We start from the raw sequence: 25,528 nt of genomic DNA on the forward strand, positions 1-25,528 counted from the left end.
TGGGGCTGGATATCGTGCACCCCCGGGTCTGGACGCGGGGCACCCCCGGAGCATCGCGTCCCCGGGTGCGGATAGAGCCGCGGGCAGAGGGACACGGACAGGAATGGAGCCGGAGTCCTTTAAAAACTTGTCCTTTATTAGTCTGTCGGAAGCGAGTCCCTCGGTATAGGGCGTCCCACCCAGTTATAGCAAAGTGAGTAACATGAAGGGATCAAGCCCCTCCCGCCTGCGGCCCCCCCCCGGCTAGGGGGGGGACCCCAGGGAGACAGGGACACACCCCTCTGCCGCCCCCTCCCCACAGGGACCCCCTTCCCTCCTTCCCTCTCTCTCTCTCCCCCTCCCTCCTCCCCCCTCTAATATGGGGTGTCCCTCATCCCCTCCAACCCCCCACCCCGGGGTCAGCTCTGGGGCTGGGGGGGCGGGGATGTGTGTGTGTGTGTGTGTGTGTGTGTGTGTGTGTGTGACACCCCAAGACCCCCCCACAAATCCCTTAGGGAGCGATAGCACCAAGGGGGACGGCTGCTCCCCGCAGTTTATTCCGCGCTCCCTGCCGGGCTGGAGGGGCCGGTGGTGGGACGGGTGCTGCCGGAGGCCTGGGGTCCCTCCTGGCAATGTGGGGCCTGGGATGCCTCCGGGATGGGGAGGGGGGTGTCCGGGGTTTCGGGGAGGGGATGGTGTCTCAGCTTTGCTTGGGATTTACATTCTGGACCATGCAGTAGCACCAAAGTTCATGAGGTCATCAGTGACGGCGGGCGGTTACTTCCGCTTCCTCCCGCAGTACTTCCCTTGTGCGCAGCCCACGCCGCCTGGGGGGACACACAGCGTGAGCCCCCCCGCACCTCCTGACCCCCGGGGTGTCTGGGAGGAGGGCAGGGGGTGTGGGTGTTGGCCCCTGTGAGCAGGGGGGTGAGCCGGCAGTGCTGCTCACCTCTAAAGCCCAGGGCACCGAGGGCTCCTCCATAGGTCTTGGGGGGCTTCCCTGCAAGGAGGAGGCAGAGCGGGGTGAGCAGGACCCCCACTCCCCCAGCTACTGGGGGTAAGGGGAATACACCCCCACGCCCCCCACACCCCAAAAATGTCCCGCTGGGGGGGATGGACACTCACCACCGAATCCCAGCTGGCCGGCGACCCCACCTGAAAGCAGAGCCAAGCCCTCAGCACCCACCAGGCACCCACATTAGGGTGCTGCCAAGCACCTCCCAAACAAGCACCCCCCCCAGCTCAGCCCAGCCTCCCGGGTCCCTCCCCAAGCCGTGCCCATGTCCCTGCACTCTGTGGGCTGTGCATGTCCCCGCAAGCCAGGTGGGCGCTGGGACACCCTGGGTGGGTGCCAAGGTGTGGAGCTGGGGACGGTACCTGGAAATATCGGTGACACACCGAAGCCGGGAACTCCAACCCCTGGGGAGAAAGCAACAGGCAGTGACAGCCCGTGACAGCAGTGCCACCCCAACCCTGCCCAGGGACAGGAGACACTGCAGAAGCCCCTGTCCCCTCCTGGGTACCCGCCTGGCTTTGGGGTGCTCTCCCCAGGCAGGGAGCGGTGTGGTCAGCGGGATCGGCAGCACAGTGGGGACAGCAAGCGGGGATGAGCGTGGCATGGTAGGGGACACGCTCCCAACCCCAGCCCCAAACCACAGCACTCACCTGGCTGCAGCCCCCCAACACCAAAACCTGTGGGATGGAAGAGCTGTGGTGAGGGCAGGAAGGGTGGGCATAGGGACAGGGATGGGGACAAGGACAAGGATCATCACTTCACCCCCCCGGGCAGAGGAGTCCCTGTTCCTTACCTGGCTTGGGAGGTTTCCCAGCAGCTCCTGGATACAAGATCCCTGTGTCAGAGAGGGGCATCAGTGCAGCCCTCGCCGGGGCTCTGTGCCCCCGGGGCTGCGGCTGGACCTTGCTACAAGCCCAGAGGGTCCCCAGACAGGGACCTGCATCTCTGCATGCTGGGGACATGGTACTGTACCATCCCCTGCACCCACAGCATGGGCAATGGGGGTGCCATGGCCCTTGTACCTGTCAGCGATGGCCGTCCCTTTCCAATCACACCCCGGAGCGGGGCAGGCGGCAGACACGGGATGGGGCACAGGGCATGGCCACAGTGTGGGATTGGGAGGGGACAGAAGGTGACCCTGCACCCCTGCATCCCATCAAACCCCTTTCCTCTTGGGCACGCTGTCAGCACTCTGCTGCCGCTCCGCTCCCCGCAGCCCAGCCTGGGGGGTCCCCGTGCCAGGGGCCAGCATCACTCACCAGCACCGAGCCCACCAGCTCCAAGGCCACCGACTCCAAGGCCACCGACTCCGACACCTGTGATGGGGACCCCAGGTGAGCACCAGCAGGGACCGGCAGCGGGGCGGTGTGCCATCCATCCCAGGCACAGCCCCCCACAAGCCTGTCCTTCCTCAGGCAGCCCCAGATCCCCCCTCAGAGCATCCCCCTGCCCACACCCCCCCCAGGGAAGCATCCCCGCTGCCCAGGCTCAGCTCCTGCCAGCACCTACCTGGGACACCGCCGACTCCTGGGACTCCAGCCCCGGGAACACCTGTCAGAGAGACACCATTAATCTGTGTGTCCCCCACAGCTCAGGACACCCCTGGCTGGTGCTTGACCCACTGAGGTGGCCCTAATTCCCATTTGGGGTGACCCCAGCACCCATCTCGCAGGACCCAGAGCAAGAAGAGCTGGAAGGGTGCATAACCCCTGCATGAGACACTGCTGCAGGCAGTGCAGAGCAGGAGAAAAACGTCCCCAGTAAGCGGACACGGGTGGCAGATGTACCCATGGGTGACAGCACCCCACCTCCCACGCCTGGGCCACCCTCTGTTGGGACACCATGGGGCATGCAGGAGACAAAAAGTGAGGCCAGCACCCCGATGGCCACGGGAGGAGGGTACCCAGTGATGGCCAGAAGTGTAACTTGGGGTAGGGTGGCAGAGGTACATACCGAATTTGGGAGGTTTAGCACCAGGCTGCACCCCTACTTGGGGGATGCCTGCAAAGCGAATGAGGACACCGTAGTTAGGTGGGACAGTCACCCCTGCACCCCTCATGGGTGCTGCTGTCTCCCAACCCACCTGCATCCCCCCCCCCGCCACCCTTCCACGTGTGGCAGTGTCCTTTGGCACCTCTGGCCACCGTTGTCCCCAAGCAAGGTCCTGACTGGGGGGTGACAGAGCACGTACCTGCACCGGGGAGGATGCCGGTACCGGGTACCCCCACACCTGGCACCAACCCGGGCACAACGCCCACACCAGGCGTCACTCCTGGCACTCCTGGCACCCCGGCAACGCCGGGCACCCCGCCTGGTACCCCTCCGACCCCAGCACCTGCAGAGAGATGGGGGGACCCCCGTGTTATCCCAAACTCCCATGGGAAGGGGTGCCCTGTGTGGGGTGCTCACCTGTGAAGCCCCCCCTCCCCCCCCCAGCTCCTGGACTAGTCAGTGCCAGGCTGGGGGCTCACAGGGACACCCCAGATGCCCAACCAGGGGGTGGAGCTGCCTGCTGTGGGCTGTGCCAGGAGCAAGGGACTTCTCCAGCAAACTCACCAAATTTGGCTGCCTTTGCTGCTGCTTTTGCGGCTGCGGCTGGACCTCCAACCCCTGAGTGGAGACAGCAAGGGGAGGGGCAGTGTCCCCAGGGGTGTCCCCTCCAGCAATGCTGGGCAGAGCCCTCCCACCTTGTCTGCATCCCCCAAGGGAGACCACAGAGGTTCTCCTCATGTCCCAGACCTGCCCCAGGTTATCACCGCCCGTCATCCTCCTCCTCCTCACCTGGGACACCTCCAATGCCGGGAGCCAGGCCACCCACTCCAGGAGCCAAGCCACCTACACCAGGAGCAAGGCCACCCACGCCGGGAGCCAGCCCACCTACACCGGGAGCCAGACCACCGACACCAGGAGCCAGACCACCAACACCAGGAGCCAGACCACCTGCTCCTGCAAGGAGAGGGAAGGATTAGGGGTTCAGCTCAGGAAGAGAGGTGGTGGAAGGAGACAGCTGAAAAGGCATGGCAGGCTGGGAGATTGGGAGGGTGGGTGGGTAGATGGAGGGAGGGAGGGATGAGTGGGTGGGTGGGTGGGTGGATGGATGGATGGATGGATGGATGGATGGATGGATGGATGGATGGATGGATGGCTACTGAGGTAGCTGGCTGGCTGGTGGTGTGGGTGGGTGGGTAGAAGGGAGGGTGTGGATGGACTAATGTGTGAGGAGCTATATAGATGATAAACCTAGATGACTCCATGCAGACACGCTCTTTGGAGAGTGTTCCCTGAGACAGCCAGGACCTCATCCCACATACAGCCCTATGGGAGAGCTCACCCCTCGCCCTGACCCCCAGGAAAGTGGTGTGGTGCCAGGCCTCATCCCCGATGAGGGAAGCAGCCTGGGGTGGGGCAGCAGGAGACAGGACAGGTGGGACAACCCTGGGGAGGTTCTGGCTTACCGTACTTGGCAGCTTTGGCAGCTGCTTTGGCAGCAGCAGCGGCCGATGGAACTCCGACTCCTGGGGGAGAGTAGGAGCGTGAGGGGCAGCGATGGGCCGTGGTCCATCCAGCCCCACTGGAGGACATCCCAAGCATCCCTTAGACACCACCTCACCTGGTATGCCTCCGACCCCACCGGGCACCAGCCCAGGCACGCCCACACCGGGCACACCGACTCCAGGCACGCCAACGCCGGGCACGCCGACACCAGGCACACCAACACCGGGCACACCAACGCCGGGCACGCCGACGCCGGGCACGCCGACTCCGGGCACACGCCCTGCTCCTGCAGAGAGGTTCAGGGATGGGGCCCAGCCAGCAGGCTCTGCTGACCCGCAGTGCCAGGGCGACTGCCTGCCGTTGGGAAGCATCCCTCCTCCCTCCCCGGGGAAGGATCACCAGGACTCACCGTACGCTGCAGCTTTCGCCGCAGCCTTCGCAGCGGCTGCCGCGGCATCTGGGACACCCACTGCAGGGCACAAGGGAGACAGTTGGCACACAGTGAAGCCAGCACCAACCCATGGGCTCGTGCCAGCCCATCCACTCACCTCCAACTCCGGGCACGCCGGGCACGCCGGGCACGCCAGGCACTCCGGGGACACCGGGGACACCAGGGACACCAGGGACACCGGGAACGCCAGGGACACCGGGAACGCCAGGGACACCAGGGACACCAGGAACACCACCAGGAACACCGGGAACGCCGCCAATGCCGGGAACGCCGACTCCAGCTCCTGCAGGCAATTAGGGGCAAGAAGTTAGATCCTGCTGCTGCAGCAGCTGTTGAAAGGTGGGACCTTGTGGTAGGTCTGCTGTTGCCATCACGCCACAGCAAGGAGGGCACCACCTCATCTCAGGAGAGATGCACAGGGGTGCAAGGGAGGGGCTTGTCCCGTGTCTCCCATGAGGGAGACATGCGAGGATGGCTGCTCCCAGGGCACTCTGCAGTGATGGGGCAACTGAACCACAGAATCACCGGGTTGGAAAAGACATTTAAAATCATCGAGTCCAACCTGTGTTGGAGTTCCTGTCCTATGCTGACCCATATCCCTGAGCACCTCATCTCCCCATCTGTTAAACCCACCCAGGGATGGTGACTCAATCCCCTCCCTGGGCAGCCTGTTCCAGCACCCAATGACCCTTTAGGGGAAGAACTTGTTCCTAATGTCTGACCTGACCCTGCCCTGGTGCAGCTTGAGCCCATCCCCCTCATCCCATCGCCCGGCCCCACACCTCTGACACTCCTTGTGGAGCAGCACATGGATCCCCCAGCCCTGCGCGGAACCTCGGGGATATTTCTGCCTCCTCTCTGCAGGCAGGTGCCCAGCACCCTGCTGCTTGGCCATGCCCTGCATCCCCCACATCCCCATCCTGCCCCCTGACGCTTCCCCATCATGAGATGTGAGGAGTGATGCCCAGGGGACACCCGCCAGCCTGGGGGGACACTGCGTGCCACGGGTCAGCAGGGTCCTGGGGCAGCTCCTTGCCCCGTGCCGCACGTACCGTACTTAGCTGCCTTTGCTGCTGCTGCTGCTGCTGCTGCTCCTGCTGGCGTCCCAACTCCTGGGGATGAAGGAGAGAGGCACCCTCAGCCACCATCCCCTGAGCCACTCACACAGCCAGGCAGTGGGGACAGGGCTCCTGGGAACAGTCACCTGCCACACCGGGGACTCCTCCGACACCGGGCACCAAGCCGGGGACGCCGCCAACGCCGGGCACGAGGCCAGGGACACCACCAACCCCAGGCACCACCCCTGGGCCTGGAGGGAAGCAGAGCAGTCAGACTCTCCCAAAACACCCTGTGCCTCTGGTGGGGACACCATCTCCTGCAGTGTCACAGGAGGCTTCAGGGCACCTGGCTTCAAGGTGGGTTCCTCACACCTCCCAAAACAGCTGCTGAGGGAACCTGGCCTCCACTCAGTGTTGGGATTCCCAGCTCCCTACTCCCAGCCCAGGGGCCTGGAGCCCAACTGGCTCCACAGGAGCTTGGGAACCCCTGAGGTCCCCCAAGGCTGTGGCTGTAAATCCCAGATGCATTTCCTCTGGGTGCTCCCAGGAGCAGATGCTTGTTTGCCACTCGCTAATGAGCGATGGCTCATTACAGACACCATCTCCCCAGACACCTCACCACAGCCTGGCACAGCAAAACCACATCTTTTATGGAAAAACCACGTGTGATGAGGATGTCCCAAGCCAAACCCAGCGTTCCTGGAGCTGCCCTGAGGGGGTCAAACCCCTCTGCACCCCTGCTGCAGGTTTTACACCTCACCCCAAGGTCCAGCAAGAAACCGCTGGAGCTGGGACAGGGGTGTGGGGCTGGGAGAGCACCCCAGGAAATAGGGTAGGGGGCAGTGGGACAGGCAGTGAGGCCACAACGCCCCAGCACTGATAGGCAGCATTTCTGTACCCTCAGAGCTACCTGGCCCCACCAGCAGCAGCTGGACCTGTCCGAGATGGCACTCACCAAAAGCTCCGGCCTTCGCTGCTGCCTTCGCCGCCGCCGCCGCTGCCGCCGGCCCTCCAACTGCCAGGGAAGAGGGAGAGAGTCAGGGGTGGGGGAGAGGAGGAGGCAGCCTTCCTCACCCTAAGGCTGAGCCCCATCATCCCCTCACCTCCAACTCCTGGGACAACGCCGACACCGGGTACCACTCCGCCGACTCCCGGGATGCCACCGACTCCTGGGATGGCCCCAGCCCCAGGCAGGACACCGGCTCCTGCCACAGGGGAGAAGGGGTCAGTGATGCAGGGACACAATCAGCATCCCCCTGAGCTGGGGAGGGAGCAGCTGCCCCGCTGGGGAGGTGGGTGATGGGTGTGCACAGATGGCAACTCACCATATTTTGCTGCTGCTTTTGCTGCTGCCGCCTGTGCTCCAACTCCTGGGGAAGGACATGGGCAGTCGCTGAGCTCCCAAGACTGTCATTCCTAATTCATCTCCCCCACCCTGCACCCCCCTGGGGACCAGTCCCTCCTGTCAGCGTCCATCTCCTTCTCTTTTGGGAGGTGACATATCCCTCCAGACTGTCCCTGGGGTGACACTGCCATCCTGGGACTACCAGACAGCTGGGCAGTGTCCAACACCCCATCTGAGGAACCAAGGGTGCCTGGTCCCCTCACCATGCCCACGCCAACCCCCTCACCCTGGGGCTGCCTGGGAAGGGAGCATACCTGTCCCGGTGGGGTACCCTGCCTTTCCTCCTGCCCCGATTCCAGCTCCTACCCCAACGGGCCCAAAGCCTGCAAACACAAACAGAAAGGCAAAACCAGGTCAGGTGTTGGAACTGGGAAGAGGGGGCGAAGCAGATGGAGCAGCTCCCTTGGTCTGGAGGATCTCCCCTGCCCTGGCGTCGAGGGATGTGCTGAGGTGCCAGTTCAAACAGCTCTGCCTGGCGCTGGCTGCAGCCCAGGGTGTGTCTGAGAAGGGCCACGGTGTGCCTGCAGGTGAACGGCTCCCAGTCCCATGGGATGCCAGGACAGACGGGTTGCTCCCAGCTGGGTCATCCAGCATCCCAGCAGGGCAAGGCACAGGACCCTGAGGGACCACCTTGCCCTTTGGAGTGGGATGCCCCTCACACCACCCTGGGGTTCAGCGGCCACAAGGCCACGGCAGCAGGTGGCAGAGCCATGAGGAGCTACAACCGCGGAGCGAGGGCTACGAGCACTCACCATAGGGCAGCTTACCAGTGCCGTAGGTCAATCCATAGCCACCTGGAGAGGAGAGAAGGTGGCGGGTTAGCACCTGGCTGCTGGTGGCTGTGCCCCCTCTGCCCCGCGGTGTAGCCCCTCTCTGCCAGCCGTCTGTGTGGCACCAGCCCTTGGGGCTCCTTCCACAGGGATTGTAAATCCTCTAGGATACAACCCCCGCCATGAGGGAGCTGGGCCAGGAGATGCTCTCCTCCATCACCTTGGAAGCAGCAGCTCCAGAGGACTGTGGTGCCCAAAGTCGGTTCTGCAGAGGCCTCCCATGACCCTGCTTCAGCAGGGGGGGTCCCCCGGGAGCCCCGCGGCAAGAGCTGTACCCAGCTGGCTGCGCCACAGCCAGCTCCAAATGAAAGGTTTTAATTGGAATCAGGGCTTGGGAGCCTCTGCTGAAACGTGACCTCGTTAGGAGGTCGGAGCGAAAGGATGGAGGGGGGAGGATTATGAGCTGGAACATCGCGGCCAGGGAAATGTCTCCTTGTGAAAGAGCAGGATCCCAGCGCTGGGGAGGGCGTGGGGATGCCCAGGACTTGGCGGGGACCGTGTGCTTGGAAGCAAGCAGCACTGAGCTGCCATCACCAGCGGCCTGAGGAGGGGTGATGGGCTGCCACGTCCCCCGTGGGGGCTCCTCGAGCAGCACAGAGGGTGGAGGGTGTCTTGCACAGAAAGCCTGCCAGCCGGGGAGGGTTCTGGGCAGGGTGGGGATGCGGCTGCCTGCAGCCAGGATGGGATTGCTCATGGCAAAGCTTCTCCTCGAGCGTGGGACACCATCCCCTGCCGCCAGTCAGCATGTGGGGACCAGATTTCCCTCCACCCTGCCCAGCTGTCCCACTGTGTCCCACGCCAGCACAGCATTGCTGGGGAGCAGAGGCTTTCCAGGCTGCGATGGCCATGAGCCACACCTGTGTCCCCCACTTTGGGACACCCCCTTACCCATCCTGGGGCACCTCGTCAGCACCTCTCTTGCTCCAAAGCTGCCAAAGGGTCTGGCACTCGGTGACGCACATGGAGGTGACTCCGTGGGTTGAGAGCCCAAGCCCTTGGGTCTCCCAAGAGTTTTTCCAGGTCCAAGCCCAGCTCCCCAACACCCCCAGCCAGATATAAGAGCAGTCCCTGCCCTGGGGCTGTGCACACCCATCCTGCACCATCACGGGGATGCTGCCAGTGCTGCTGGAGGGGCTCAGGGCTGACAGGAACCCTGTCTGGCATGGAAAGGGCTTTGCACAGACTGATGCCACCCTGGTACAGCCAGGCACTGGGGAGCAGTCCCCATCCCTATGGCATTGGGTGGGACCCTGCTATCAGCCATAGCTTTGGGCTGAGCCCCCCCAGCAAGTGGGGTGGCCCTGGGGACACTCCCTGAGCAGAGAGCGCTGAGCAGGAGCTGCCTGGGGCATTTGGAGCAAACCATCCAAAAAGGAGGCTTTCCACTGAAAACGTTATTTTCCCCTGCTATCTATCCCCTTATCCCCTCTAAACCTGAACCTGCTGCAGCTGGGACACAGTATGGGGGGACACGGGGATGTGTGGGAGCCCCTGGGTCTGTCTGCATCAAACCAAAAGCCCCAGCAGCCAGCCCAGTGTGTACCTACACTGCTGGTCCCCAGCTCTCAGAGATGACAAACCAGCATTCCCCTGCACCCCAGGAAGGAGCAGGGTGCCAGGCAGTGCCTGAAACCACAGCTGGGGGACACCAGCACGGTCCCTCTGGCCCTCAAGCAGGGCGTGATGCTCCAAAGGGGCTCCCTGGCCAAGGGGACGGGTGTCCTCCCCTGGTTTAGTTAACGAAGGCTCCACGTAAAGTGGGTCAGCCGGCAGCGGCGTCTTGTCCGGGCTGCGGGCCAGAGGTGGGACTGCGGCGGGATGGAGCCAGGCTCGGCCGTGCCGTGTGCCGGCAGCTTGTTCTCTGCACTGGGCACCCCATGAAAGGCCGTCTGGGGCCGGGCTGCGGCTGGGAGGCCAGACGGTATCCGATGGCAGCGGGGCCGAGTCGCCCCAGCGAGCGTAACTCTGCCTCGGCGGGAGGAAGCCGGGGCGGGCCAAGTATGTCTGCTGCTGTTTGCGGCCATGGGCCCCGGCGGGGGGAACCGGCAGCGCTGCCGGGGCTGGCACCCACGCCGGGCTGGGACCTGCTCCCCAGGGCTGGGCTTGTGTCTTCCCACATTCCCCCCCCCAGCCTTCCTGACTGCCTTCGGTGAGTGAGAAAATGCCCATGGATCTACTCACACCCCAGGGATGTGGGTCCCAGCCCAGATGTGGCTGGTCTCCTCCTCCTCTTCCTCCTCCCGTTGGGAGCAGTAAGCCAGCAGTGTGGCCCTTGGAAGGCAGAGACACTGTACTGGCTGCCTGGCACCGCCTGTCCCACCGCTGTCCCTGTGTGGGCACTGTGGGCTGTGGATGGGCAGCACTGGCACTTGGAACAGGGATGGAGGTCCCTGGAGCAGCCCAGCTCGTGAAAGGGGTGCTGAGCACCCCTGCGCTTCTCCTGGCTGGAGCTGAGCCTCAGCTGGGTGGGTGGTGAGGAGAGGAGAGACTTGGAGGTCCCATCCCCACCACTTGCCTGCTGCTGGCGGACTGGACTAGAGGTCCTTGAGCTGGGACTTGTGTCCCAGTGTGATGCCTAGCAATGCCCAGCACACCCCCGGGCTGGTCCCTGCAGGGATTGTGCCTCCTGCCAGGAGGAGCCAGCCAGGACAGCCCTGAGCACCTCCCCAGAACACGTTCTTTCCTTACCTTACCACAACCAGCATCATCCTCATGGGATGGAGGTGCGACCAGCAGCAGCATCCATGCAGCTACCCATGGGGCTGTACCAGGCAGGGATGCTGCTGGGCTCACCTGCCCAGCACTCTTTGCCCTTTCCTGCTGTCCCAGGGCCAGCGCTGGCACTGCCAGGTCCAGGGGACCTGGGGGCAACGCGGCTCAGCCCTGGGGAACGGCGGGTCCTTCTCCTGGCACTGCTGGGGGTCCTTTGCCCCTAGCCCCGTTGGCTGTGGCAGCTTACCTGGGAGCTTAGGAGCTTTGATGGGATACCCCAGAGGGACACCGGGCTGCTGACCTCCAAAACCTCCCAGTCCTGCAAAGCCAACAGCAGACTCTCACCTGGAGCCCGCACCGGTCCTTGCGAGAGGGGAGCGCCCCAGCACACCCCAGGAGAGGAGAGCGGGTGGCCTGGGAAGCCCTGAGGCATCTTCTGTCACGGGGAGGCCAGAGCTGCGACCAACAGGCTTGGGAAGGAATAGAAGGACAGGAGAGATACAGGACACTCACCAGGGATTCCTGCGAAGGCTCCTGCTCCTAGGGAAAAACACAGAGAGACCCCTGTGAGCCTCAGGGTGGGTCCTCAGGGTCCACGCTGGCCTGTGTGGGCTGCGTGGGCTCAGCCAGAGCTGGGCTCTGCTTCCCCACGGGGCTGCAAGCCCAAAGGGTGGGCTGGAGCCAGGCCCAGCAGGATGGGGGTGAGGGCAGAGCTGGAGCCACCCTCCTCCCCGGTGTTCCCAGGGGATTGAGGGGACCTACCTGGACCTTTTGGCTTCACTCCAGCACCAGTGGGCACGCCAGGCAGCACCCCCACACCAGGAAAGCGAACACCTGTGGTGGGGACCAGAGGGACCAGGTGAGCACAGTTGGACACGGTGGTACCCAAGATCCCAGCTCCCAAATCATTGTCATCTCTTCTCTGGCTCAGCACTAACCCCTGTACCCTGGGACAGTGTACCCTCATCCCCAGGGGCTTGCTTGCTGGCCCCCCCCCGACCCATGCCTGGCTACCTATGATTCCCCAGGCAGAGCTGCCTGGGAAGGGTTTGCTCCAGCCCTGGGGCTGCCTGTGCTTTGAGGGGGTTGGGGAGCAGGCTACCCACATAGGAGCTTGGGGTGCCTGCGGGGGTACACAGCACCCATGGGTGGGTCCATCTCATGACAGCAAAGCACCAGCCCACCCCACAGTGTGGCCAAGCCCAAGCACTGCTCTTTGCCCCAGCATATGCAGCAGCTTCCCACAAGCTGGGGCTCTTTGTGGGCTGGGGTCCTGCCCACTGAACCCCAAGCTTCCAGGGCAACAGGCAGTGCCTTGGCCCTGCAGCCATTTGGGTTGTTTTTTTGGTGCTGGGGGTGGTTTTGTTTGTTTGTTTTTCGCCGTTTACAAATGTCTTTCATTATAACTTGTGCGTTTTCAGCCATGGAAAAGACATTCCTGACCAGCAACACCACTTCTCCTTCTGACAATGTCGAAACATCTTGTTTTCACAAGTTTTCCTCCCCCAAATTACTCTGCAGTGAGGAATTCCTCCCCCCTTGCCACCTCCTCCCCCTCCTTCCCACGCTGCCTTGGGCTGGCCAAGCCATCCCTGGCGTGGTCCATGCCAGGTCCTGGCACTGCTGCCGCCTGCTCTGGGAGTTTGGCACGAGATCCCCCCCCTCCAAGAGGTGCCAGGTCCCTTTGGCATGGTGGAAATGTCACTATGGCTTCAGCAAAAGGGTTTGGGAGCTGCAGGCAGCAGGGCAGGAAGGGGACGTTTTATCATGTCCAGTAATCGACACAACCTGGGGTGCTGGCACCAGGTAGACAACCCCCCCTTGGTGACCAGTTTGGGACCCCCAGCTCACCTGCGCCAGGGAGCACACCGCCTGGGAAAGCTCCAGGAATCCCAGCACCTGTGGGGTGAGAGAAAGGCAGGGAAGGGTGAGTGCCTTGCTGCAGCTGTGCCCCGGCCCCCCAGCAGTGGGGCTGTGCACCTACCTGGTACTTTGGGGGGTTTCCCTGCTGCACCAACCCCAGGCTGCACCACACCCGGTACCACCGCACCTGCAGAGAGCAGAGACCCCCCCTGAGCTGCTGGCACCGGCTCCTGCCCGCCCTGGCAGCACAGGGACAAGTCTGCCCCAGGCCCAGTTATCCATGGAGCAGGGGGATGAGGGCTATTTCCTACCTGTGGAGACCCCGAGGCCACCAGGACCACCAACTCCACCCACGCCACCAAGGCCAGCACCTGGGGGTGATTGGAAAGAGCGTACTAATGTGAGATGCTATAGGTGGCTGAAGCGGTGCCAAAGGAAAGGACAAGCTCAGGACAGCTCTTGGGGGGTGAAGGGGACACCCTAAGGCAGCCCCAGGGATGGGTCCCCCAGACCTAGGCACAAGGGCCAGGCAGCCTTCAGGGTCAGGTTCAGCCAACGACCCCAGCCCCCTATGACATGCCAGGGTCACTCTGGGAGACCAGCACCTCCCCCAGCTCCAAGGGAAAGCTCTCCTAACCCAGGGGACATTGAGAGTCCCGGGGGCTGTTCGAACCCCACCACTGCCTGGCCCAGCCCCACATCACAAACCCCCAGCACTCACCAGCTTTCGCAGCAGCCTTGAGCGCAGCAGCAGAGGCAGCTCCTGGGAAGACCCCCCCAGGGTAGGCACCCCCGGGAAAGAGACCTCCAGCACCTGTGGGCAGGACAATAACCAGCATCAGCACCCCTAATTAGCAGCCAGGGAGAAGGTGTCCTGCCCCCCACGCCGGCCACGGTGGGTGCAAGGGGTGGTGAGCTATGGGGGGGCTGTGTGGCAGTGCCAGGCGCTGGCATTAGGCTGGGCAAGGCGGTGGTTAGCAGGCGCTGCCCTGTCCTGCACTGGCTTCTCCCTGTGTCCCCCCACATTCCCGCTCCCATCCACACATCCTCCTATAGCCCGACCATCTGAACAGCCCTAACACAGGTCACCGGCTGTGCCAACACCACCTGGGACACCCTGCGATGCCACCAGCTGCTGCACACCCCCAGGTCCCCTGCGGCCCTGGGCAGGTACCATCCCTCCGTGGGGACCCCCAGACGCGGCTGATACTGTGGTGCTGGGGGCCACAGGGCTGCCCATCGGAGGCCACTGGTCCCTCATGTCTGGGAAGGGTTCCCAGCTTGGATGGGACCCGCCAGGCAGGTCATGGACAGCATCCGATGGGGACAAGCCATGTGCTGTCCCCAAGCTGGGTCTCTGGGGACGCCGCCCCAGGGACACTCTGGAGTGGGGCCGGCCGGTGGCCTGTGCTCACCTGGCTGCAGGCCAAGCGGGCCAAGTCCCCCGAGGCCGCCAACCCCTGTGAAGAGAAATGGGGTGAGCTATGGGGGTGGCAGGGGGGTGGCCAGGACCAGAGCAGGAGCATCCCACTCACACTGCCCCAAACAGGCCCGGAACGTGCCCCACGGACAGGTGACAAACATGCCCACACCAACATCTGAGTCACCCACCCCTCGTCTGCCCCCCCCCCACCCCACCACCGGGCCACGAGGGGACAGGGCCGAAAACGTTGCGGGCGGAGGAACGAGTCCCCGCGGCTGGGCCAGCGCTGCCTTCCAACATCTGGGCCTAATCAGGCCCTTGCTCCCTCCAGGCGCAAATTCCACTGCGGTTGGCTGGGGGCCGGACACCGCTCGGGCTGGTGTTCCGCGGCCGCGCCGGGTTTGGTTTTAATTACGCCGAAATAAAGGGCCTTGTTTTTCTTTCCACGAGCTGAAATCTGAGTAAATGGAGGTTGCCGGCCCCAGTCTCTGGCTGGCGCTCCCACCGCGCAGACGGGATGGTTTGAGGGGGACTGGGGTTTATGGGGGGGGACGTGTGTGTGTGTGTGGGGGGGTGTGTGTGGGGGGGTGTGTGTGTGTGGGTGTGTGTGTGGGGGTGTGTGTGTGTGTGTGTGTGTGTGTGTGTGTGCAGTGTCCCCTCCCTGCCCCGGGGCACAGTAGGTGGGCAGGGAGAGGGAACCCAGGTCTCTACTTAAAAAAGGTCTCACTCGAGGTCTCCACAGGCACCAGGTTGGCATCAGATTCGCCCCTCGCACATCCAGTCCCTGCTGCCCCCACACCTCCCCACTGTGCCTCAGGCTTGGTGCCCTCAGGCTCTGCATCCTCATCTCTCTCCTGGTGATACACCCCCCTGCTTGCCTCCTCATTCCCAAGCCAGCATGAGCCACAGGAGCCCCAGCAAAGCCGCTCAGCCATGAACAGGGGCAGGTGGAGGTGCTGCCAGCTTCCCATGGGCATCATCTGGCAGGGCTGAGCGGGAGGTACGGGGCTTGGCATCTTCCTGAGGAGCTTTGGCACAGGTCTGCAGGCAGCAAGCGCCCTGAAAGGGTGGTCTGTAGGGTGTGTGGGCAGCGTGCCGAAGCGGGGGGGGAGGGAGGAAGGCTCCCTTGCCAATATGGAGCCTTGGCAGGGGTCAGCATGGCAGGGCAGAAAGTGCTGGTGCTGTGGCCATGGGGGTGCCCAGGGTTGGGGGGGTCCCAACAACCACGTGGGACAAACACAAGGGCAGCAGGGGTTGGGAAATGTCCTGGCCACTGGTGTGGCTGGAGAGGGTGGCAGCACCAAGGAAAGGCTTCTTACCTGGTTTGAGAGGTTTACCTCCAGCCCCGAGTCCTAGGGGAGAGCAAGGGGAGGGGGATCAGAGCCATCCCTCTTCCAAGCATCCCCCAAGGTGGGGGACACTGAGTGGGATGAGGCCAGCCTCATGGCAGACCCCGCAGAGGGCAGCTCTTCCAGAGGCACTGCCCCCCCATCCCCAACCCAGCACAGCCTGGGCAAAGGGTCCCAGCACTCACCTGCTCCCAAACCTCCAACCCCAGCACCTGGGAACAACAGCACAGTCTTAGCACCAACCCCTGTGAGCACCCACCATCCACCCACTCCAGGGTTCCATGGGTCCATGGGGAGGCAGAGAGGGTCACAAGGGTGCAAGGGGATGGGGCATGATGACTCCACACTTTTGGCTGAAACACTGGGGACAGGCTGTGACCACTGAGCACCTCCCATGGCCAGGACTGGACAGGCTGTAGGTGCCAGCCCAGGGCTACTGACACCCAGCACGAGCCTGGCACTGCCACCCAGTCCCATCCTCACACTGTGGAGCTGGCACTGGGACAGCCACCCAGGGCTGAGCAGCCAGACAGGGTGTCCCCATGTCCCCAGCCCTCCATGCTGGCTCATCCCTGCAAGCAGGATGATGCTCCCCCCTAACACTGCCTGAAGCCCCCCTTACCTGGGAAAAAGCCTCCTCCTGGGACTCCCCCTCCCGGGATAGCACCAGGGACCCCTGGAAGAGAAGAGTCTTGTTATAATCCCCCCAGGGATCCAAGTGTGTCCAGCAGGTTGGGCTGGGGGGACACCTCCTGGGATGGGGTGTGGGATGCAGGGCCCTGGGGTGGGGGCTCAAGGGCAGGCCCCTGCCTTTCCTTGCACACCTCAGTCTCCCCAGTGTGACCTGTTCCTGGACCTGTTCCCCCACCCCAAGTTTGGGGGCTTGGAGGTGCCTCAGCCAGGAGCCAGGCAGAGCATCTGGGTGGAGGTGTCAGCAGGATGTGGGACATGGGGCTGGCATGGAGTAGGGCTGACAGGTCCCCAAAATCTGTCCCACACCACAGCTAACTCTGTCTCCATCACATCCAGCTTCATGTGGCTCGTGGGGGGGGAACAGGTCCAGGCATGGTCATGCATGGGGGGGTGGGCAGGCTGTCCCAGTTCATCCTCACAGCCTCCACTGGTCCCAGCCAAGCCTGAGCACACTGGGCCCTGGCTGCCTGCCCTGCCCTGCTGTGGGTGTTGGAAACAGTGCTGACACTCCCAAAAAATACCTGCACCCCTCTGCCCATCCCCGAGAAGCTGAGATGAGCACCCAGCTCCCACCACTTTACAGGGTGTCTGGAGCTCATGCTCAGGGATCAACACCAGTCACCTCTTTTGACTCTTGCAAGGGTCTGTCTCCTGCAGCCCCCCAGGCAGCCACCCCCTGGGTGTCCCTTTGTTCCCCCTACTCTGTCAGAGCCAGAGGTGAGGGTTTCCACGGGGGCTCATGGTATGAGGAGGTTGCAAGACAGAGGGTGCTCTGCTTTTGGCTGGAGCATCCTTTTGGCACAGAGGAGGATGTGGTGGGGATTTGCAGGATGGCTGGCAGGGCTTGCTGCGGGGCTGGAGGGGCATTTTGGGGGGTGCTGGAGGCAAGCAGGGGGTTGCCATGACCAGAGCCCCCATGGCAAGCTGCACACAGCTCTGCTGCCTGCTCTGGGCAGAGGGGATGGAGTTCAGAGTGGACAGGCACTGGGCACCCTGCGGTGGCACGACCAGCACCTGAGGACCTGCTGTCCCTCTGAGGCTGCAGTGACCATCCCAGCATCCCGGCTGGGGTGGGGACACCTGGCATCCCCCAGGAGCTGGCAACTTGCAGGGGCACAGCCCTGGCACCACCACCACCACAGGCTGGGCGGGTGGCAAAGGTGGCATGCCACAGCGGGGAGGGGGTGGGGGGGGGGGCTTCACATCTCCATCTCAGATGTGGAGCAAGCTCTGTGCCCCACAGCCCCCCTGGGTTGTGTCACCCACCACTCAGGGCACCTGGGATGGACCCCCAGCCGCTCAGAGACCAGGATGCACCCACACGTGTGTCAGCACCCACACGCAGGCAAGAGGGGTGCCAGGCTGTGTGTGGGCATGGGAAGTGAGGGGACCCGGCAGCAGGGGACACATGGGAGGTGAGGGGACACGGGAGCAGCAGGACACACACGGCAGCAGCAGGACACACACGGGAGGTGAGGGGACACGGCAGAGCAGGACACACACGGCAGCAGCAGGACACACACCCACAGGCCCATCTGGACACACGCACAGCCCGAGGACTCACTCCAGATCCCGTCACACAGACCCCACAGGCCCCAGCGATGCCGAAGAGGGGGGCTCAGTCCTGTGACCCCAGAACCACCTGCCAGGGCCTTGCCAGGGCCATCCAGCCCTGGGGCAGCAGCTGTCCCTTGGAGCGGAGGGGACCGGCCTTGGGTCATAGCTCCAGACGGCCGGCTCACCCCTCTGGCGCGGCGCAGCCCAGCCCGGCTGTGGGCCAGGGCTTTACAGAGCAGCGTCTTTTCCCGGCATATTCCTCCCCCCCCCGCCCCCCCCCCAGCCTGGAAAAAACAAATCCCAACTTCTTGCCTGTTTCCAAACAAACTCCGAGCTCCCACAGATCACCCAGCCTCCCTGCTGGGAGGGGACACCCACCCGTGCCAGGAGTGGGAGCTGGTGGGATGGCTGGGACCTGTCAGGGGAACCCCATGCCCAGGGCTAGTGACTGTCCCCCACCAAGCAGGAGGGTCCCTGCTGCATTCAGCCCCCATGGTGCTCTCCAGCATCAGCCCCCCACAGCCAGGCAAGGTCCCTGGTGTGGGGCGGGGACGTAGGCTGAGGTCCCCTACCCCTCTGCTCCATGTGCCAGCACTGCCAGGCAGAGAGCCCTGGGGAAGCTGGGACAAGGCAGGGTGGCTCACAGCTTTCCTGGGGTGCTTGGGGACCCTGGCAAGGTCCAGGTGACACCTGCCCACAGCCACAGCTGCCACACTTCATTATTGTCACCCTCCTGGGCACTGCAACCCGTGGCAGGGGGGTCCCATTATGGTACCATCATCACTGACCCCTCCCCGGGCATCCCCTAGGCACCATCCCAGGGCCGAGGCGCTGTGCCCATCCCAGAGGCAGGGTTACAGAGGATGTGCTGGTCCATCAACCACCTCCACTCCCAGAGGAGCAGAGGGGCTCAGCAAGCCTTGGCAGGGCCCTGCATGGCCGGTGGGCAGTGGAACAGCCAGGGCAGCGAAGCCCTGTGGCCTCAGGGAGCCGAGGAGCTTCGCGGGGGGCTGCTCCCCCTCGCTGCTCCCCCTGGCCAGCTCTGACCCTGGGTGAATGTGGCCAGCTCTGCGCTTCTCCCGAGGCTCTTTTACAAGCTGCCTTGGTGCTGTCAGAGAGGAACTTGAACCATTCCATCCAGCACAGCCAATGCCTGGGGCACAGGGGTCTCTGACCTGTTTGGCTCTCCATCTGAAGACCAACCCCAGGTAGCCAAATTCAACCCCCCCAGTGTCACCAGTCCCGCCCATCAATGGCACCGCCGTGGCTCAGGTGTTGGCAGCAGCCCACGCACTCAGCACCAGCTACCCCGTGGGCTCCCCATGGCTGCACCAGGTCCTTCCCCAGCCACGGGGCCAGAAGCCCACAGCCCAGCCTGGGGGCTGCTCCCCAGCATGGCATCCCCCCACTCCTTGGCCTCTCCATCCTGCATTCCCTGAGCACATCAGGGAAGGGGAAACTGAGTCACTAGCCTCTGGGCACTGAAGGAGCTCTGTGCTGCCTCTGCCCCTGGTCCGAACCCACTGGGACTCAGGGAAGGGGCTGCTCTGCTGTCTCCCAGTCTGTCTTCTGGGCCATCAGCCTGCATAGAACAGGGCTGGCCCCCAGCACCCCAGCACCCACCCTGGGGCTGTCTCCTCAAGCCAGGGGCAGGAGAATTTGCACCCACCCACCTGTGCAGCCCCAGCTGTGGTAGGGGCTGAAGATGCCCCTGGAGATGGCCCTGGAGGTGCTCTGCACCCTTGTTTGTCGAAATTGGAATTTTCCTTCCCCATCTTTACCACCCCTCATCCCCTGTGACACCCCCACGGCTTTACCACCTGCGCTGCTTCGGGCTGACCCCTGTTTGCATCACCCACACTGCTTCTTCCTGTATCCATGATCACTGCTCACAGCTTCCTTTCCAAGCCAGGAATGCAGATGTTTTCTCTAGCTGACAGCTTATTCTCCCCTCCTTTCGAGACCCCAACCGGGCTCCAGCACGGGACCTGAGCTCACGCCCTGGCCAGGCAGCCAAACCTCAGCCCTCGCTGCCCTCCCTGCACCCGTGGGCGACTGCCCTGGGAGGAGGCCCAGCACACAACTGCTGCAGATATTTCCCCTCTTCCCTCATGCTGCTGCTGGGTTTTTCTTGGGAGAATCAGTTTTGGAAACACACAGTCTCCAAGCAACTCCGAAGCCGAGTCACATCCCAGCCCGAGTTCGCTGGTAGCAGCTTGGGGAGGAGCGGGGGGGGGGGGGTGGGGGGGAGCTGCTTGGCTCCTCTCCAGCCCCCCCAAGGCTTCAGCTTTCATCTCTGAGCACTGGGGGACACACTGCATCCCGCAAGTCATTTGTGGGGGTAGCAGCCATGGGGTGCCATGGGGATGTGTCAGCTGGAAAGGGGAGATGCCATCCCAGCCCTGCAACTGGCACTACTGGCCCTGGAGGCACCTTGGGACTCTGGGCATCCTCGGAGGGTCTCCACAATGCCCAGGCTGGGATGCCAGCACACCCTGTGCCAGCATCTCTGTGCCCACCCAAGCTGTCCCTGTGGTCCCAGAACCTACAAGCCTGGGGACTCCCTGAGTCATCCCTAGGGGATGTCGCTCCTGGGGGATCCCTCTGTTCCAGCACCGAGGGATGGGTGGAAGCACCGGGTGACAGATGCCCCAATCCAAAAGCAGGGACATGCTGCTCTTGGCACCTTCCAGGGAAGCATATGGCTGCTTCCCCACGCAGCAGCCCGGATACAGCCACGCATGTCCCCACAGTGCCCAGCACAGCTCTGCTCCCTGGGGTGCTGCAGAGCAGCAGGGGCTGATCCTGACCCGCTGCCTGGGGCTTCCCAAGCACCACCAGCTGCTGCAAGCGCAGGGCTCGGCCCCTCAGCAGGGTTGCTGCTCTGAGGGGGACAGTCTCTGTGTGCAGGTGGCTCCCCTTTTTCCCCTCCACTCTGGGATCTCTGAGGGGTCCCTTTCCTGCCATGCTAGTTCGGAGTTACGCTGGTGGCAGGTGCTGAAGGATGCTGCTCTGAGCCTTCTCCAGGTGGGTGCACCCTGAGCACCCTCACATGCCCGCCCCCCCCCCACCCCCCCCACCCCCCCCCCCCGCCCCATGCCAGTGGCCATGCCTCTATCCTGACTCAGTCCCTGAGGGCAAGGAGCACAGCTGAGCCTGCCCACTGGTCACTTCTCCATGGGAAAGTGTTCCCTGCTGTCCCCATCAGCACTTGGGACCATACCCAGGGCTACGGCCACTTTCTCTCTGACCAGCAAACACCCCTGGAGACTGAGCCTGGGACTGGAGTGGGGCCAACAGCCCCCAGCAGCTCAGAAACTGCTGCAGGACCTCACTCAACCTGCGGACAAAGTCCAGCGACTTTCCCAGCTGGCCACTGCTGGAGAGCTGGGGACAAAAGCCACCGTGGTCCAGCAAGCCAGCACTGTCACTGCTGGGGACGGAGCTGAGCTGCATCCCATCAGGGATGGCACCTCAACCCCAGGATCAGGCCCTGGCAGTGGCTCAGGTTTACAGGCAGCTGCCTGGCTCAACACCTCCCTGGGGTCACTCTGCCTGGGCAGTTTGGGGACAGACCAGCCCATGGTCAGGGTCCAGAAGCCCACCGTGCTGGTGCTGAGCAGGGAGCTGCATGACGCTGGTGGATGGTGCTGTGGGCTGTCGAGAGCAGCCTTGAATGCTCTGCCCCGAGCAAGGGGTGACCCAAAACTCCAGCTGCCGCTGCTGCACACAGCCCTGGGACTGCCCTCCCTTGCCTACAGCATCCTGCCCTTCCCCTCCCCTGGTCTTCACGCCGCTGCGGCCAAGAAGCCCCATGCGCCGGCTCTGGCACCGGCCCATGGCTGCTGCTGGCTCTGCCCGCCCCACGCTCTGCAGGGCACGGGGTGGCCACCGCTGTCCCCTCCTCACCGATCCTCGCCCGGTTGTGCCATGACCTCGGGCTGTGAGTGTGTGCTCGGGGCTGCTCTGGCGCTCGCGGTGTGTGCTCGGGGCCCGGCCACGGCCCGTGAGCCGAGCGGGCAGGCACCTGCTGCGCTGGATGCTGCGGCTGCGTCACACGGCGCCGGGGGACACACGCGGCTCGTCCTGCCCTTCGGCTCCCGGGTCCCTGCACCTGAGTGTGTGTGTGTGTGTCTGTGTGTGTGTGTGTGTGTGCTCTGGGGGGGTCACACTGCCCCTACTCCTCCCACCGGCACCATCCACCGAGCCCTGACCCCCGGGTGGCTGGAGGTGATGCGGGTGACATGAGGGCAAGGAGGGACGGCGCAGGGGCCACCCCCCCGGCACCCAGAGGCTGTGATTTGGGGTGGGGGCTGAGCGGCTCTGGCTGTGTCACGGCCACACGCTGTGCAGCAGCTCGCACACACCGACTGCGGGATGCACACACACACACACACACCCCCCCCCCCCCACTGCCCCTCCAGCTCACGCTGCCATCGCACCGGGGGGGTGATGGGTGCCAGCAGCCCCAGCCCCCCGCAGTCGCAGCCCCCCGGGGACAGTTTGGCAGCCACCCCCCTGCCTTGCCCTGTGCCTGCCTTGCATGTTCCCCAGCCCTTCGTGTCGTCGCAGGTTGGGGGTCCTGAGGCTCTACCCGGGGTGCAGCACCTCACAGCCTCCCCCTGACAAGTGTTTGCCCCGAGTGCCCCTGTCACCTCCCTCGGTGACATCCTGCCCCACCCGGGAATGGCACACGCCGCCCACCGGGTTGGGGGGCAAAGAGCCCTCCGGGGAGGTGGCACCCGAGGGGTGCTGCCCTCCCACCCTCGGGAATGTCCCCAGGACAGGGTACGAGAGCTGCCTCTCCCTAGTCAGGGAACCGCAACCGGGGCAGCCGTGGGGCTGCCCGGGGCGAGGGGGTTGCGGGGAGCTGGGGCAGCAGCCGAGCCCCGGTCCCCGTGGAGGGTCCCGGCAGAGCCGGGGAAAAGCGGCGGCCGGGGCTAAAGGAGCCTTTTTCTTTCCTTACCTCCTTGCTGAGAAGCCGGGAGGATGGAGAAGAGGAGGAGGAGGACTCCGGGAAGGAGGGGTGCAGCTGCCCGCCTTGCCATCTCTTGAAGCAATGCCCCCGTGCTCCCGCGGGCAGTGTGTTTTATCCCAGAGCTGCTTAATTGTTGCTTCCAAGGATGCGAGGGGAAGGGGAGGGGAGGGGGGGGGGGGGGCTGGAAGGAGGGAGGGGAAAAGGAGCCGGGGAAGGGGGGAGAGAGGCACAGGACACTACGTCATGAGGAAAGGGCAAACACTCACAGGCCGATTGGGTTGGCTGGATGGGGATTTTTTTTTTCGTTGTGTTTTTTTTTTCCCTTTTCCCTTTTTTCTTTTTTTTTCTTTTTTTTTCTTTTTTTTTTTTTTTTTAAATTCCTCTCTCCAATCCGCACGCGCCTCTGCCAAAAAAGCCGGAGAGGGGAGGGGATGGGGGAGCTGCCAAAGCAGCCTGTGCGGGGGGAGGGCTGAGCCCACCTCCATGGACCACCGCGTCCCCGGGTGGCACCGTGGTGGAGGGGGGAGATGTGGGGGTTTGGTACCCCGGCTGGGATATCGCATCCCGGGTGGCACCGGGCAGATGGGAGGGGGTTGTGAGCGGGGGCAGGTGGAGACCGGCTGGGTAAAGACATGGGGGTTCTGGGGGTGCAAACGGGGGGGGTTAAGCGAGGGGGGTGTCGGGGGGTGCGGGGCAGGGAGGCGGCCCCGACCCCAGCCCCGTGCCTGGCTGCGGGGGGGGGGGCGTGGGGGGGGGGGGGCGCAGCTCCGGTCGCGGTCGGTAGGTGGCGGGCGCGGGGTGTCCGGCCGGCCCCGGGAGGGCGAGACCCGGCAGAGACACGTACGGCGTGGAGCCGAGTTTGGGGGGGGAGCCCGCTCCCCCCCACGGGTGTCCTGGGGACACGCAGCGCCCAGCCCGGGCTGGCCCTGGGTGGTGATGCCATCGCACCCACAAGCCACCCCCACAGCCCGGGCACGGGGCGGGGGGACACACACGGCTCTTGCAGGCTCTGCTCCCCTCTTTCCAGCCCCAGCTCGTTCGGGGCCAGTGGGGCTCCGACCCCCACTGTCAGCCCCTCGGCTCTGGGCTGATGCTGGTGCAACCCCGGGTATGGCATGTCCCCGCTGGCTACCTCACCCCTCTTCTCGTGGGACAGGTGTTGGGGGGACAGCTGGGGCAGGCAGTGATGAAGTGCAGGGATGAAGAGCAAGGGGATGAAGAGCAAGGAGTGCAGAGTTCTCCCTGGCCGTGCTGAGTGCCACACACCATCTCTGCAGGTCCTGCACGGTGTCTTCGCCTCTTTGCCAGGACATTGCTCATCCCTGTACCCAAATCCCTGTGAAGCCCAGGGAGAGAGAACACGTGCAAGGAAATGCCCCATCCGCACCCCCTTCCCGTGGGGCTCCCCGCGAGCAGCCTCCCACCCCCACCCCACCCCCCCCCGTTCCCCACCCTCCATCCGTAGCTGTGGAAATTGGCAGCAAATTATCAGCAAATCCAAAATCCACCCAGTTCCTCTGTGCCTGTGAGAGGTGCGAAGTCCCAAACCTGGACGCCCACTTAAAGAAGTGTGAGCTAAATCCACGCTCAGGACCGGTCCCTCCGGAGCCCGGCTGTCTGGCTTATCTCAGCTCCCACTTTATCCCGGGGAAAGCGCTCATGGTGACAGCAGCAGGAAATCCAGGAGGTGGAAATTACAGAGCGTTTTGCCCTCCACACCCGGTGCTGGGACACATCAAGGAGTTGGGGTGGTAGGGGGGAACACGTTGCGGGAGCCTTGGTGGGATTTGCACAGATGCTGATTGTCTCTTCACTTGCGGTACTGTGAAATCTGGGGGGGGGAGAAGGGAGGGGGTCATGGAGCACCCTACAATGCAGAGAGAGGGCGAGCATCAGCAGGGGCAAAACAGCCAGGCTGGCCCATCCACCCACCTGGCTATCGCTGCCAGATGATGTAATGCTTGAGTGAAAACACACGTGGTTATTAAACACGAGCCCTCTGCTCGAGAGTAGCGACACGGGAGCTGACAGATGCGGGGACAAGGCGCTTTGCAGCCATTCCAGCAGCCTCAGGGCTGCACCATGGCCAGGGGGGATGCAGACCCACATTCAGGGTGGGCCAGGGGTCCGGGTGATGCACCCTCCGTGCCTGTGTCTGCAAAACACGCTGAGAGCAGAGCTGGGGAAGTGGCCTTGCTGGGAATTGTAACTGGGGCAGTTGGCCGTCTCCAGCAGCTTCTATCTCTTGCCAGTGAAACACTCTGACTTTTGAAAGAGTGTTTTGTACCTAGAAAGAATAGATGCGAGGCAAGACCTCCCCACCCCTGGCACAAGTGCTGGGGAATGGGATCCAAGCCCTCTGTGATCTGGCCGGGGCAGAGCCGTGTGCTTCACGAGCTGCCCATGGGGAAGGGCTGGGAGTGTTCCCTGAGGCTCCTAAAGTGCCCAGGAAAAGCTGCTGGGAAGGCATCGGTATGGATACGGTCTGGCAAGAAAAGGGAAAGGCAGAAAATCTCACTTGCAAGGGGGGACACACACACACCCCCACGTGGAAAAGAGGGGAGCATCGTGCGAGATCTGGGTGAGAAAACCCACTGCGAGGGCTGGAGCAAGACCTGGGACCACATCCAGGTCCTGCCCGTGCTAGCGTGGAGGCAGGTGATGGGCTGGGGGCTTTGCGGGGAGCTGTGGCAGCTCCAGGGAGGGTTCTTCATGCGATG

At 63.8% G+C, this 25,528-nt stretch overlaps 1 protein-coding gene across 1 annotated transcript; it reads right to left on the bottom strand.

Moving 5' to 3' along the window:
- Positions 1-174: 174 nt before the first annotated feature.
- ELN (elastin) lies at positions 175-22,878 on the bottom strand (the record flags this gene model as incomplete). Its single annotated transcript, XM_084272908.1, is given in 33 exon segments — positions 175-806; positions 929-979; positions 1,105-1,134; positions 1,357-1,398; positions 1,788-1,814; positions 2,254-2,310; positions 2,504-2,545; positions 2,948-2,995; positions 3,186-3,329; positions 3,551-3,604; positions 3,776-3,940; positions 4,450-4,509; positions 4,626-4,884; positions 4,888-4,958; positions 5,038-5,223; positions 5,993-6,052; positions 6,145-6,249; positions 6,954-7,013; positions 7,102-7,203; positions 7,324-7,368; positions 7,658-7,756; positions 11,193-11,264; positions 11,459-11,485; positions 11,708-11,779; positions 12,797-12,844; positions 12,930-12,987; positions 13,130-13,203; positions 13,530-13,622; positions 14,224-14,268; positions 15,551-15,583; positions 15,766-15,792; positions 16,203-16,256; positions 22,797-22,878. Coding segments are annotated over 33 exon segments (2,442 nt in total). The 3' UTR covers positions 175-756.
- Between the last annotated feature and the right edge of the window lie 2,650 nt (positions 22,879-25,528).

The sequence above is a fragment of the Gallinula chloropus genome, assembly GCF_964237585.1.
Source record: "Gallinula chloropus genome assembly, chromosome: 19".
NCBI lineage: Eukaryota > Metazoa > Chordata > Aves > Gruiformes > Rallidae > Gallinula > Gallinula chloropus.